At 44.2% G+C, this 13,400-nt stretch overlaps 1 protein-coding gene across 14 annotated transcripts in view; it reads left to right on the plus strand.

Annotated features, from left to right (window-relative positions):
- SCN8A (sodium voltage-gated channel alpha subunit 8) overlaps positions 1-13,400 on the plus strand; it is a 178,836-nt gene that overhangs the window by 153,537 nt on the left and 11,899 nt on the right. For 11 of the 14 annotated variants that reach the window (XM_070495305.1, XM_070495307.1, XM_070495306.1 and 8 more), the window contains 5 exons: positions 2,498-2,620; positions 8,443-8,727; positions 10,524-10,577; positions 11,086-11,223; positions 12,204-12,308. In XM_070495305.1, coding sequence (XP_070351406.1) covers positions 2,498-2,620; positions 8,443-8,727; positions 10,524-10,577; positions 11,086-11,223; positions 12,204-12,308 — 705 coding nt within the window. The remainder of the gene's footprint in view (positions 1-2,497; positions 2,621-8,442; positions 8,728-10,523; positions 10,578-11,085; positions 11,224-12,203; positions 12,309-13,400) is intronic. The other 3 variants (XM_070495312.1, XM_070495310.1, XM_070495311.1) reach the window with 1 other exon arrangement.

A 13,400-nucleotide genomic window follows, 5' to 3' on the forward strand; every position in this document is an offset into this window, starting at 1 on the left:
AAAGAAGACTTTAAGCAAAGTTCTGATTATCTCCAGTGAGTTTAACATGGAGACTGAGAGGATTATAAGAAAGTCCTCAACTGAGGAATAACCCAGACAGGACCCTAACTGATGCTGTCTTAGGAGAGCTTGGCCAGATTGAGCAGTTGAGCAGCAGAATATCTCTCAGCAACATTTAGAGCCAACCCCTTGGACTGGCATCCGTACCTCCTCCACCCTTCTCCCCTCTTTAGGCCTATTTGTTATCAGATAAATCACCCCCTACCCCAGAGAGCTGGGGTCTTCTTGCCTTGTAGAGGGCCTGTTGCCACTCGAAGCTTAGTTTTTTGCATCTTTACCTAGCGTAGTTTCATAGGACACAGCTGACTCAGGGGTATTTTGAACTCAGAGACTTGGTTGGGATGGGCTAGCTTCCTTCTGATGCACCTATTAAGGTCTCACTAAGAACCTGGCAATTTTAGATTATTTGTGGTTAGGAGTTGGCCGCACTTGGCAACAGTAGGCAAAAGACACCTCCACGCAGATTCTTATTGGTACTGATGGATGGAGGGGAAATGATTGATTGGTGCTACTGTGTTCTAGATAAGGCTTTTGTTGAGGCTCTTGTTTAGGCAGAAATTGAACTCTGAACCATCTATCCTCCAAAGAACATGGGGAGCCTAATAGGGCAGCATTTAATACCAGATTTGCTTTGAGTACTGCCTAGGCCTTCAAGAAGATACCTGCGCTGATGGATTATGAGTCCACGCATAGGTTCACACCCTTTGCTAAAAGTGAAACCTTTGAGCCTGCTCACCCCTGACCCTCGCTAGGTCACTGACCTTCTGCTTCTACCCCTGCCAGTCCTGCTGCTTAATTATAAATGTCTTCATTTAAAAAAAAAAAGTGTTGTACAGTTCAGAGATAAAGAATCAAAGAAACAGAGCCCTAAAATAGAGATAAAAAGCAACAAATGAAACTAAGTTGTGGATTGTTTCTTTTTTTCTCCTCTAAATTTGCTTTAAAATATCATCATTTGAGGCTAAGGAGATCTGCAACCACCACTTCCCAAAAGAGGGAATTTAAGAATTGTTGATGGGAACATCTTAACCTCTCCCAGAATTTGTGGTGCAATGTAAGAGAAAGACCACTCCCAGAAAGCCCAAGCCCAAGCATTCTAGGATTTGATCAGCTAAAGGTATTTTCAGGTCTGATGCCCCTTGCAGAGCTCTGGATCTCCCCCAGCTCAGGGCCAGGCAGCTGCAGGTGTAGTTAGTATCCAGGGTTAAGGTAGCATCGTGGTACCTGCTCTGAGAGGTCTCGTGGGACAAAGTGAATTTGTTCTATGAGAAGAGCAGGAAAGCGTTTGACTGTGACTCTAGGCCTGGAGACCTGCAGACTTCTCCCCAGGATGGCAGTGTTTCAACTCTGGACTATTCAGATACTGACAATCCTCTGCTGGGATATTGTCATCTAACCTGCCAGTGGGGGAGCCGATCGGTCCGTGGAGAAAGAGTACTGGCCTGGGAATCAGGATCCTGGCTCCAGAACTGCCGATGTGACACTGAGCAAATTTTTCTTTATAGGTCTCGATTTCTTCATCTATAAAAATTTTAAAAAATTCTTCCAAGAACCCTTTCAGCTATTAGTCTAATGATGAGAGTAATAGAAGATTGTCCTAGAAATAACACACTTGAAGCCAATTCATTTTGGGCTCTTCTGGAGAGAAAGAATGGGAATTATAAGGACAAGTATGCATTCGGTTGTCCAGACCCACCCAAGTTCTCATGGCCGTGAAGGAGTCTGGGTTATCATTAGAAATGAGAGAGAGGAGAATTACTTAAGTGACTTCTCATGGAGCCAAAATTCTGTGAAGAATTTCCTCATTGGGTTCTTTTCTTCTTGGGAACTGCAGTGTCAGCTGTACTTACTGAATATGTTTCCTCTGTTAATATAACTCATCAAACCCTCAAACAAATGGTTTCTTGTCAACCAGGAGTAAGAGAGCTTGTCCCTGTTGGAAATCCATGGTGAATGAGCTGAGGAGGGGGCCGCTTGTGTGGAGTGTGTGTATTTATCTGTATTCTTTTCCATAGGTACCATTAAATTTGTCTGGCTTAATTTAATGGGAACTTCTGGGACCTGCAGAGACTATAAAGGGCGAGGGTAAGGTTTTTGTCATCTGTTCAGGCTCCTCTCCTTCCAAAGGAACTTCCTCATTCTCTCCCTCTCCCTCCAGCCTCTTCCCTTTTCCAACTTGTATGTATGTTCTGCCACCTCCTCCTGGTTTTCTCTTCCCTTTGTGTTTTTTCTTCTGCCTCTCTCACCACCTTTCCTTCCAGGTCGTTTGAGTCCAAGTTGAAGTAGGCAGCTGGTGGTTCCCACTTCCTCTACCCGGGGGGGGGCCCATCTGTATCATCAGTGCTAGGGGCTTTATTCTAACACTCTGGAACCTCTGTTTTCTTTTTTTGTTTTGTTTCCTTTTTTGTTTTTGTTTTTCTCTTCTGTTTCCGTGTAGGTCTCTTTAGTCAGCCTTATAGCTAATGCCCTGGGCTACTCGGAACTAGGTGCCATAAAGTCCCTTAGGACCCTAAGAGCTTTGAGACCCTTAAGAGCATTATCACGATTTGAAGGGATGAGGGTAAGATACTAAGAGCAGCTGATCCTTCTGCATGCCAGTGGAAACTGTTTAAGCACGCTAGAACTGATCACATGGTGGAGAGATCATTCCAACACGAACTGTGTGATGCAGCTGCTGATCTGATCCTCCGCTCTCTGCCCCGCACCTGCCCGTGCGAAGGGGCGTTGCGTTAAGCTGCCTCATCACATTAATATTGGCCCCACCCCCAACAACATGCCATTGCAGAACATGTGAACATTGGCTATTCTCATTTGGCCTGGCTTACCTGTCGCACTTGGGGCGGCTTTCTGGGCTGTTGATTTAATAGGGAGAATCACCAGGTGCAAAGAAGGGGAATTGTACCCCGCAGACCCACTGAAAAGCAGACGCCGCAGGCAGGGAGAGTGCTGCGTAGAGGCATCAGCCAGGTGGGGACTGTGGCCTTGGAGTCACTGAGAAAGCGGCTGAGAAAGGGCTTGAGACGTTGATGGCAGCCCTAGACTCGGGGATGGAGCAGAATTCGGCATAACCCTGGGGAAAGAAATGCTTGTCTTTCTATCTGATTCCTCTTATTGCACCTTGTTGTTCTCAGCCCAGTCCCCTAAGGACTGGCAGCCTCTGTCTGATAGCAAAGCTTTCCTCCTCACCCCCACCCCTCTGCCCACGCTATATGGTCCCCTGTCCTAATATGGTCAAAATAACAACCAGGTACGATGCTAAATGACTATCAGCTAGTTCTCTCGAAATTTCTCAACACCTGCTATTCCTGCTTTGGTGATACGCCACTTAAACCAAAGGTGCAGGTGCTGTCACCTGCCAACTTAGAAATAAGGCTCCCTCCATTGGTGCCTTTTTGCTGTCTCTCGTTTTAAATAATTGTGCATGTGTGCACAGGTGCGTGCACACACACACTAAAAAGTCAATTTCCTAAAATCAAGTGGACAACTGGCTTTTGGTGGTAATAGTTGTCTTATGGTAATCAGAGAGGTCTGTTATACTTAACGAGACCAAGAAAACTCATTTCAATTCAGATGTTGAATACATGCAGGAGAGCAAACCAGAGGATATGTCTTTAAATGTGCAAATCTCAGCATGTAGGAATGAAAATTAAACCGTTGCAGTAGTCCACACGCACAAAGCAAGACTAATTGGAGAAACTAGAAACCAGGACAGTGCTGCTTCCTGCACGCCTCTTCTGTGAGTCCGGCCTCTAGTCCATGAAGCCACCCACAGTCGTACAGAAAGATGAATATTTCACTGGAACTTGGGAATTTTATTTTAGTATTTTAGTTTATTCAAACAAATGCGTTTTGCAACAAATTTGTGTTTCTTCTGTAGCACAGTCACGGTTTGGTTTACTAAATATTAGCTTTCTGCACCCCCTAAAACCACCTACAGGACGGTCAGGTCCACAGCAACATAAACTTATTTTAATTTAAAAAACAAAACAAACTTTGGGATTCTAGGCCTTTCTCCCACAGAGAAGAGAGATTGCAGAATGTGTGCAGTAAGGTCATTGTTAGACTCAGGCTAAATTTAGGGATTAAAGAGTATATTGCAGAGGACTCCGTGTTTTAGGCAGCCATGGTATCGTTGAAAATAGGATTAAAATGGCTTTCCTCCTCCCCCACCTTCACTTCTTTTCAGAAGAGGTTAAATTTTTTTATAAATCATACCTGTTTTGTTATGGAGTTGATAATCATTTTAGTGACTGACAAACTGAGGACTGGAGGAAGTCCATTGAAGACAATACTCGCAGCATCGTACCCGAGCTCGGTAGCCCTGATCCTCCACGTCCCCAGCAGTGATCCTGGATCTCCTAAAACCAGACTGGTGATACCTGAAGAAAGCTCAAGGAAAAATGCCCAACCGACACTTGCCACTGACTCTCTCCATCTGGGTGCTCGTTCCTGCCAGCCCCACCCCTGCGGCAGAAGTAGCCCTCAGTGACCAGCTGATGCCAGCTGGCTCACGAGGAAGTTATGTGAATAATCTGGTCATCGGATCCCTTTTGGGAGCCACAGCTCTTCCCTTTAGCTCCTCCTCTTTTCCTTGCCTTTCAGGAACTCTCAGTGTCCACTCCTCAAAAACCTGTACTTGTAACTTTCAAGTAGTTAAGAGGCCAGAGGTCCCAAATGGCTGGTCAGAACAGTAGGAATTTTTATTGAAAAAGCATTAGAAAGTGAAACCTCTACATCAGCTGTTTTTTTTATGGGCAAGAACAAGTTTGAACCCAAAGCTGGGATTTCAAACAATAAAGGTTCGGTAAGGGAAACGGCTATAGCAGTGTCAGCTCACTTGGTTACGCCAGTCAGCCAACAGCGCTGACCAGAACGGCGTGAGTAGGTGAGGAGGGCTGGGGAGCCATTCCTGTCCTGGTTTCCCAGGCTTTGTGTGGAATAATGACTGCAGGAGGAAAAGAGTGAATTTGCCTAAGCTTATAGTAAGTTCCCCAATCATAAACAGAATTAGGCACAGACATTTTATTTGTGTTATTTTTCTATGGGGACATGCATTTTTTATTCTTGTGTATGCCAACCCTTGAGAGATTACCCTTAGAATATTTTAAATAAGAAATCTTCACAAACTGAATACCATCAATGCAGATGGGCTCAACTGTCACTGTGCTACTCCAGTTACAGGCTCAGACCTCTGCTGAGAGGGAACGTGTGGCCCTAGCCTGTCCTGGGACACTGCCTTCAGTCTCCTCCTCTCATCCTCAAACCAAAGGCCAGAAAATTGAAGCACTCATGCTCTTGGCAAAGGAATACTTAGTGTAGTTCTTTGCTTTTCTCTCCTCCATAGTAATCTTCATTTACAGATTTCGCTGTGCTATTAAACTTTTGAGGGGATATAATAGGAATGCTATGAAACATGCATGCATTTTTGTTGATTGTCAGTACATGGTCGTCCGTTAAAGCCATGTTCCCTCTGCCAGATTTTTAAAGCTATTTGACAGGTTTTATAGTGTTTAATGAGCAACAGTAATGTTCTAGGCATTATGGAGAAGATAAAAATGCTGTTAGAATTAGTATCCATTGGAATTTTCTCATCAATTAAATGACATTTGTATCAATCACTGAGTATAAACTTATGCTGAAAAAAGTAACTTTTTATAGATTGCTAGAACCTAGCTTTAAGTCATATTTCTACACCTAGTGTTTAAGAATAATGAATTTCATCATAATTAAAGGCAATGTAGAGTAGTACCCTGAGTGTTATTAGAGAACAGGAGAGGAGATCCTGTTTATTAAGTAACTATCTATGGAAACTTGAATCATCATTTATGATATATCTGTAGTGTGAGCGCTCAGAATAAAAAAGCCTGGTTCTTACCCTTTGGTTGCTGAGAATATCAGCACAATGACAATTCTATATGGAGCACAGTTAAATAATTAATGTTTAACATATTGCAGCTTATCAGCTAATGTTCACAGCAAGGAAGAATTATTAGTAAATTCCATCAGCTGTTTACTGTTTTATTCATAAAATAGGATAAGAAGTTTTTCTTTGGTTATGATTAATAAATGAAAGGACATTTATATCTTATAAGTACATTGGCTTTCATAGGATTTTTATGTCATACATATCAGAGAACAAGCTCAGTAAATACTTTTGTGTGTTGATTCCATTGATCAGATCTGTGAGTACAAAAGTACAAGGAGATCACTTAGTCAATTAGCTAATTATTCTTCCCTGCTGGGCATATTACCCCGCATCTAACTCTAACACACAGACACGATGTAGGACAGGTTAGACTGGCTTAAGGTCGTCAGAAGAGCTCCTAGAGGAGGTAGATTCTGAACTGAGATAAAGAACATTTCTGGGTCTCAGATTCTCTTGTAGACTTGCGATGATGTAACAGAAGGTCGTGACCTTTCACCTAAGCTCTGCTACCAAATGCAGTCCCGAGACTTGAGCTTGAGAATCTACTCTCTTATCATTTAAGAAATGATTATTCTTCTTGTGGATCATCCTCCCTTTGCCTGTTCTTCTGCACATTTCATTGCTTTCTGGTGCTCCCACCAAAGGGTGAGCAACCGTAGAATGAGGAGGTAAAATTCAGATCTGATCACCTGACAAATCTGGTAATATAAATAAATAAATATGAATATCATTCTGCAAAATAACATCGGGGAGTTTTCAGATTTCAGATATTCTGGCTTTCCTTGCTCAAAGTAATGAACAATCAAAGAATAATGATTTTATACTAGTGACAGAGCTGTTTGATCTAGAAGAGATTTCTTGGTCTAAGAATTAAGAAATAACTGCCTCTCAATCTAAAGACCTTCATATGGGAATTGGAGAAACACAAAACCAATATTTCAGTCTAAGGAAGAGTGACTCCTTAGCAGAATATCATTGCCTTTTTTATACAGGACAGAACAGACAGCTCTTCCCAGCCACATGTTCCAATGAGTGACATTGCAATCTAGGGCAAAAACAGAAGATAAGACCTGAACCCAGGTCGGGCTCGAATCAGAGCCCACAGCTGTCCCCTGGCATTCCCTCCACGGCACAGCTCCTTCAGCCCTTTCCGCGCTGTGCTAGTTGGCAACCTGCTCTGTCTTCCCTACAATGGAAAACTGACATGGACATGGTGTTGTCACTTCCTAACAAAACTTAGAAGACTTCATTTATATCCAGTGTCTTTATTTTGATTCCATTAATCCTCCTAGGGTACTAGGGAAAGGAAGAAACATTCTTCCCATTTTAGGGTCACCTTTCTGACCTTAGCAGTCCCACTAAGACACCAGCAAGTGAGACTCAGGGCAGAGATGAACGCCAGCCTTGTTTTCTAGCCTGCCACCGGAAATGCTATTTTTGTGGGCAGGTGGAACTCCTCTAGTGAAACCGCTGCTACAGTGGAAGTGTTGTCTTCCACTCTCACCTAGAGTGTGAAGCGAAATCAGAGTTACAGACAACCCAGAAACTTTGGTTCCTGATGGATTTTGTTTCTTTGCTTTTTTTTAATTCCTGAATTTACCATAGCCAGTGATTTTTAACAATATGCCAATTTTTGGTTTCAAGAGCAGTGATCTAACCCAAAACTCTACAGAAAACTTAAGTCTTTGCTCTTCGTAATACGTTGTGAAGAGTTAAGTCAAGCCCTTGACTGAGCAGAGACGTCAGCGTTAGCCAAGCAGGGGGCGACTCTGAGATTTAGAAGCCTACAAAGTCAGGAAAAAAGGCTGAAGAAGAGGAATGAACCTTGTATGAAAAACACATCTGTTCAGATTTTATTTTATCCTGTTTGGTAGAGGGAATATAGCTTTTTTTTTTTTTCTTGAGCCTGCAAAATATGCATGCTCAGCTATTGCCTGAAACAAAATAACTGGCCTTGCATAGTCATAAAAGAGACTTTATGTATTGTTGACTGATTCACTGCTAACCCCGAAGGGTGGTTCTCTGTGGTTTTGAACAATCATGCCTTGTTTTGCAGAGGGGGAATGTCTGTTGAAAGGTAACTAGTGAGCTTGAACTCTCTCAGATTTTCCCACGGCGGCGTACTTTATGAGTTGGCGAAGAGGGAGACTGGACTAAGAAATAATTTTTTGGTCCAGGTTGGTGCCTAGGAGAGAAGACCTAGGTCAACTTGGGCAGGGGGATTTGTGTTGGAGGAAATAAATAGATAATTTATTAGAATTCCTCAAAAATGTCTCATAGATTTAGAAAATGTTGGTCCTACTTGTGGATCTGTCCAGTTACCCTAATTCCAAAGGGACCATAATGTTTCTGTAGTCAGAACAAGCCATACAATGTCATTCCCCTCCTGGAAATCAAAAGAGTGTGCTAGCCCATAGCTCCTCCCGACACTCAGCAACCTCCCCCTTCCAATGCAGGTGGTGGTGAATGCCTTGGTGGGCGCCATCCCCTCCATCATGAATGTGCTGCTGGTGTGTCTCATCTTCTGGCTGATTTTCAGCATCATGGGAGTTAACCTGTTTGCGGGAAAGTACCACTACTGCTTTAACGAGACTTCTGAAATCCGATTTGAAATTGAGATTGTCAACAATAAAACTGATTGTGAAAAGCTCATGGAGGGGAACAATACGGAAATCAGATGGAAGAATGTGAAGATCAATTTCGACAACGTCGGGGCCGGCTATCTGGCGCTCCTTCAAGTGGTGAGTATGGTTCTCCTTTCAGTTCTGTGAAACTCAGATGGCTAGCAGAAATCTCATTTGGCTCCTTCTCAACCCTGCTTCCAGAATCAGGATTACTCTTCATAGACTGCAGCAGACGACGTCATTTCCCAGACCAGTTCCTGGGAGACACCTTTCCCGAGTACTCTGGTTTCTCCAAGACCTCACTCAAAGGGCATCTTTCACTGTGCTCAGAAGCAGTGTTCTGCTCAGCAACAAATAAAGATTCCTGCAGCATAATAAAGTCGCAGAGAGGTCACCTTGTCTGTCTAGGACAGATTTTCTAGTTAAAGAGGAAGAAAAAAATGAAGAAGATAAGTGCATAGACCAAAATAGATATAGATATAGACGATGGCAATTTTGATGGAGCAGGACAGTCCTACATGACAGCTATACTAACGTTAACTGAAGAGAAGAACATGGCAGTGCTGTGATGCCACCTCTTATATAAGTCAGCTCAACCCCAGAGAAAGGTCTCGAATGGGTCACAGTAAGGAAGGATTTATTTTAATTATGTAGCATTCCATCATGCCTGGTTTCCTTTTCCTCTCCCACTTTTTTGGAGTGTTTGACAAGGCTATGATACATTGGGAACTCCTAGGCTTTGCAATCAGACAGATGTACGGTTGAGCCACACTCATGTTTATTGGATACGTAAGTTTGGACAAATTACTCAGCCTCCCTGAGTCTGTTTCTTCATCTGTTAAATGTGGATAATATTATCTTATGTGGCTGATAAGAGGATTCATGATAATTTATTAAAATTTCTTAGCACAATTCCTGGCACATAGCAGTGCTTAATTCATGGTGTTTGCTGTTATGTATTTTTGTTACTATTGCAACTATGCCTCCATCATATAGTTGTTGGGAGTATTAAATGCAGTAAGGCAGGTGAAGCTCTCAACTCGACGGCACATGTAGTAAGTACTGACCCTTACCTAGTAGTAGGAGGCATGTTAATGGAGTGAACAGTGGTTTATCCCACTCCAAGGCTCTTGTGTTCTATCCCAGTTCAAGAAACTGGGGTACACAAATCGAATCTGAATTGGCGCAGCTCCCAGAGACCAGTGCACATCAACCAGCCAGTCAAACCTTGTCTTCAGAGTCCCACCACCGGCAGGGCCTTGGACGGCACTCCTAGGGCCATCAGATGAATGAAGAACTGCCCATCCCCTGAGAAAACTTAGACTCGGGTTGAGTAAATAGAACGTAAATAAAACATGGAGATTATTAAATTGGTTTCCCATATTTGTATCCAAAATCAGGCCAGGGAAGGGGCTGCCTAGGATGAAGCCAGTTATTGCCACCACCATAGGCTCAACATGTATATTAAAAAGGGAAACGTTCTGACTTTTTAATACAGCTATGAATTTTTCAGACCCCCGTTGCTTGTTTAACACCTTTTTAAAAAACGACTCCTCAATGGAGGGTTAAGTTCTAAGTACCCTCACTAGATTCCCACCACTCATTCATAAATATGGCTTTGTCCTAGCTTAAGTAACCTTCCCAGACCCGTTTCAAGACCCTTTGTAAAAGTATTGATTCAATTACCATTGTCAACATGTTTCTCTGCCAAACCTTGATGTTATTTTCAGGGACTTAGACAAAGCTCCCTTGGGATCCTTATTAACAAACAGAGAATTCCATGTCCATGTGAGGCTGCACCCGAGCTCCCTGTCTTGTGTTCTCACTGATCCTGAGCCTGGCTTTGGGACCCCTGCGTAGACTCCCGCCCACCCCCCGACAGGCACAGTCTAACGACTGACTCTGTTTGCCAGGCAACCTTCAAAGGCTGGATGGACATCATGTACGCAGCCGTAGATTCCCGAAAGGTAAGGAATACCTGGTGAAGCCACAACCTTCTCAGATAGCCAGAGAGCAGGCAGCGTGGTGGGGCTCATTGAGAGAGAGAGGCTAGAACATTTGTTGCTGCTTTTATTGATTGTAGGTCACCCCCTTCCTCTCAGTGAGTCCTCACTCTCTTATGCTGGCTCCAGATGAGTAGCTTGTTGATTTTAGCCTGGCCCCAGTGGAGCCGTCTGTGCCTCAGCACTGCTTTGAAATAAATGTGGCTCCTAGCAGACAGCCCTCCCGCCCCCTCGCCTTATGGTTTGCATTTTCTCCACATGGAGAAGTCCACATGGCAGGAATAGTGCCTTCTTAGGGCAGGACCTGCCAATGTGGTGAAGGAGAGAGGCAAAGAGAATCTAGGGCTCCCCCACCCCAGCTTGTTCAGCAGCTTAAGTGGTCAGTTATGGCTGAGGGCCCTGGCATGTCAGAATCAGCCATCTGACCTCCACGCTGGATGCTGACTCTCTTCCTTCTCTGGCCCTTCCACAGCCTGATGAGCAGCCCAAGTATGAGGACAACATCTACATGTACATTTATTTTGTCATCTTCATCATCTTCGGCTCCTTCTTCACCCTGAACCTGTTCATTGGCGTCATCATTGATAACTTCAATCAACAAAAGAAAAAGATAGGTCTCCTCCCCTCCTTGCCAGTGGCTGGAGATCAGTCCAGATGAGAGGCACTCCCGTCCCTGTCTCTAGAGAGAGAACACCTCTCTTTCTCTGAAATCCATGTTATCACCGCACTGTGGCACTGTCCCCACTGTACCTTAGCCCCAACCAACTCTTTCTTTTGGGGGCTGGATTTTGCAGTGTGTGGTTTACCACAGTTACAAGCCATCTTAGTGAGGCCTTTTGCTGGTTTTGGCCTCCCACCAGAGGGAGGGAGAGGGTCTAGGGACAGGATTGAAAAGGAAAGAAGCAGATGAATAGCTGTAGTGAGAAGCAGAAATTGTCTAGACTTCTACTTATCCATTTCGGTCCCCGGGCACCACTAGCAAATTGGGACTCGAGACACCATCCTTGGAAAGTTCACTGGCTTACTTGTCCCAGATGGTTAACAATTTTTCCAAAGCAAATTGAAAAGATTACTCTTGTCATTCATCTTATAAATCAAGTCTGTCCCAATAAACTCCAAGGAAATCCTCAAACTTTCTTGTACCAGGATTTCCAAATTTTTAATATTGTCAGAAATAAATGGGCCATTAGCCACTAGTTGAAAATCTTTTTATTTAAAAAAAAATTTTTTTTCTAGAATTTATCAGGAAAGCAGGCCAAAAAAAATTTAGGAACCAGTGGGCTGTGACTATCTTCAGAGTCATTGCTCAAGTTTAACCCTTTCCTGGGGGTGTGGAATTGGATAGCCCGTTTCCTTTCTTCCTAGCGACTAGCAGATCTCAGAAATCCCAAGTGAAAACAAAGGCAGGTATCTGTGAATTCGAATAGTTGTTCCAGGTCTCTGTCACTCTGGGACAACCGTTAGCCCAGCTGAGCTCTGGAAAGGAGGGGGCGTAAGCCTCCCTCAGGCCTCAGTGTTGAGCCTTAGGTCCCAGTCCCGCGGCACGTGAGAGCCAGTTGTAATTGCCCATCTTCTTTTTCCCTCCTTTACTTTGGAGGTCAGGACATCTTCATGACTGAAGAACAGAAGAAGTACTACAATGCCATGAAAAAGCTGGGCTCAAAGAAACCGCAGAAACCCATCCCCCGCCCCCTGGTGAGTGCACTGTGCAGGCGGAGGGGGGAGGAAGACCCCATGTGGGAAAACACGCTGGTAGGGTTCCTGGGAGGAAGAATAGGGTAGGTGATAAACTGCCTGTGCCCTCGAATCCTCTCCTACCCACCCCCTCCGAAAGGCCCGAGGAAGGCCACAGTAGAGCAGGGAGTGCTTTTCCATTTGTGCTCCATCTTTCCCCTGAGCCTTCCCTGGGCAGCCGCAGAGAACTGGCACGTTAACCACCATGCTCTGGCCCTGGTAGGGAGACGTTTCAAGAGACCACTAGAAACGAACACGGGAAAATGAAAACGGAAGCTGACCTCTTTCCTCCCAGTGAGAGAGAGATTTGGTCATTATTTTCCCAGCTTTCTACCCAACCAGGAAGTCTTTGCAAGGAGGTGCCAGAGGCTAAAGTAATGCTTCCAGCTATTTGGGGGAGCAGAAGAGGGTGACACTAGGAGAGGCTGCCGCCCCAATTTCCTCTCTTGAACTGAGCCTTTTGTAAAGCAGATTTAGGGGCTGGGATGCTGCTTCCCCTCTGTGTGTGGCTGTCCTCTTGCTTCAGAGAGGAGGTGCTCTGCTCCTGAAGCCACAACCCAGCTGGATGGGACCTAACCCCCAAAGCCAGGCTCGAAGTTCCTTATTCTGTGACTTTCACTTAAAGTCACTTTTTATTTTAAAAAACCAGCAGAACTGTCAAAATAAAAGCTCACCTGGCAACCTAATTTGTAAAAATAAAAATAGAGCTAACTACCTTGTTTGGATCAAGAGGGGGAGTCCCAGAGCATTTTCCCTCTTCATCCGCTGCCTTGTTCCCACCTGCCCCTCACCACCTTCTGAGAGGAAGGAGACCCTGGGGCTTTGAAAACCACTGAGTTAAAGGAGCCCTGAAAATAAGCACCAGCTCAGGGGCCTAGGTACGTTAAAAAAATCAGGGAGATCTTAAGAAAGAGAATGCTTTTTGTATTTCCTCGATATTAGCGTTTCCATTTTGTGGTATAAATAGGACTAAAAGAAATGGAAGAAGGTTAATGTTTCTAAAGTTCTGTTCAGTACTTTGCACGTGGCAACCTGAGTGCCTTTTCTTCCACA

This window comes from Equus asinus, chromosome 22, assembly GCF_041296235.1.
Source record: "Equus asinus isolate D_3611 breed Donkey chromosome 22, EquAss-T2T_v2, whole genome shotgun sequence".
Classification (NCBI taxonomy): Eukaryota; Metazoa; Chordata; class Mammalia; order Perissodactyla; family Equidae; genus Equus; species Equus asinus.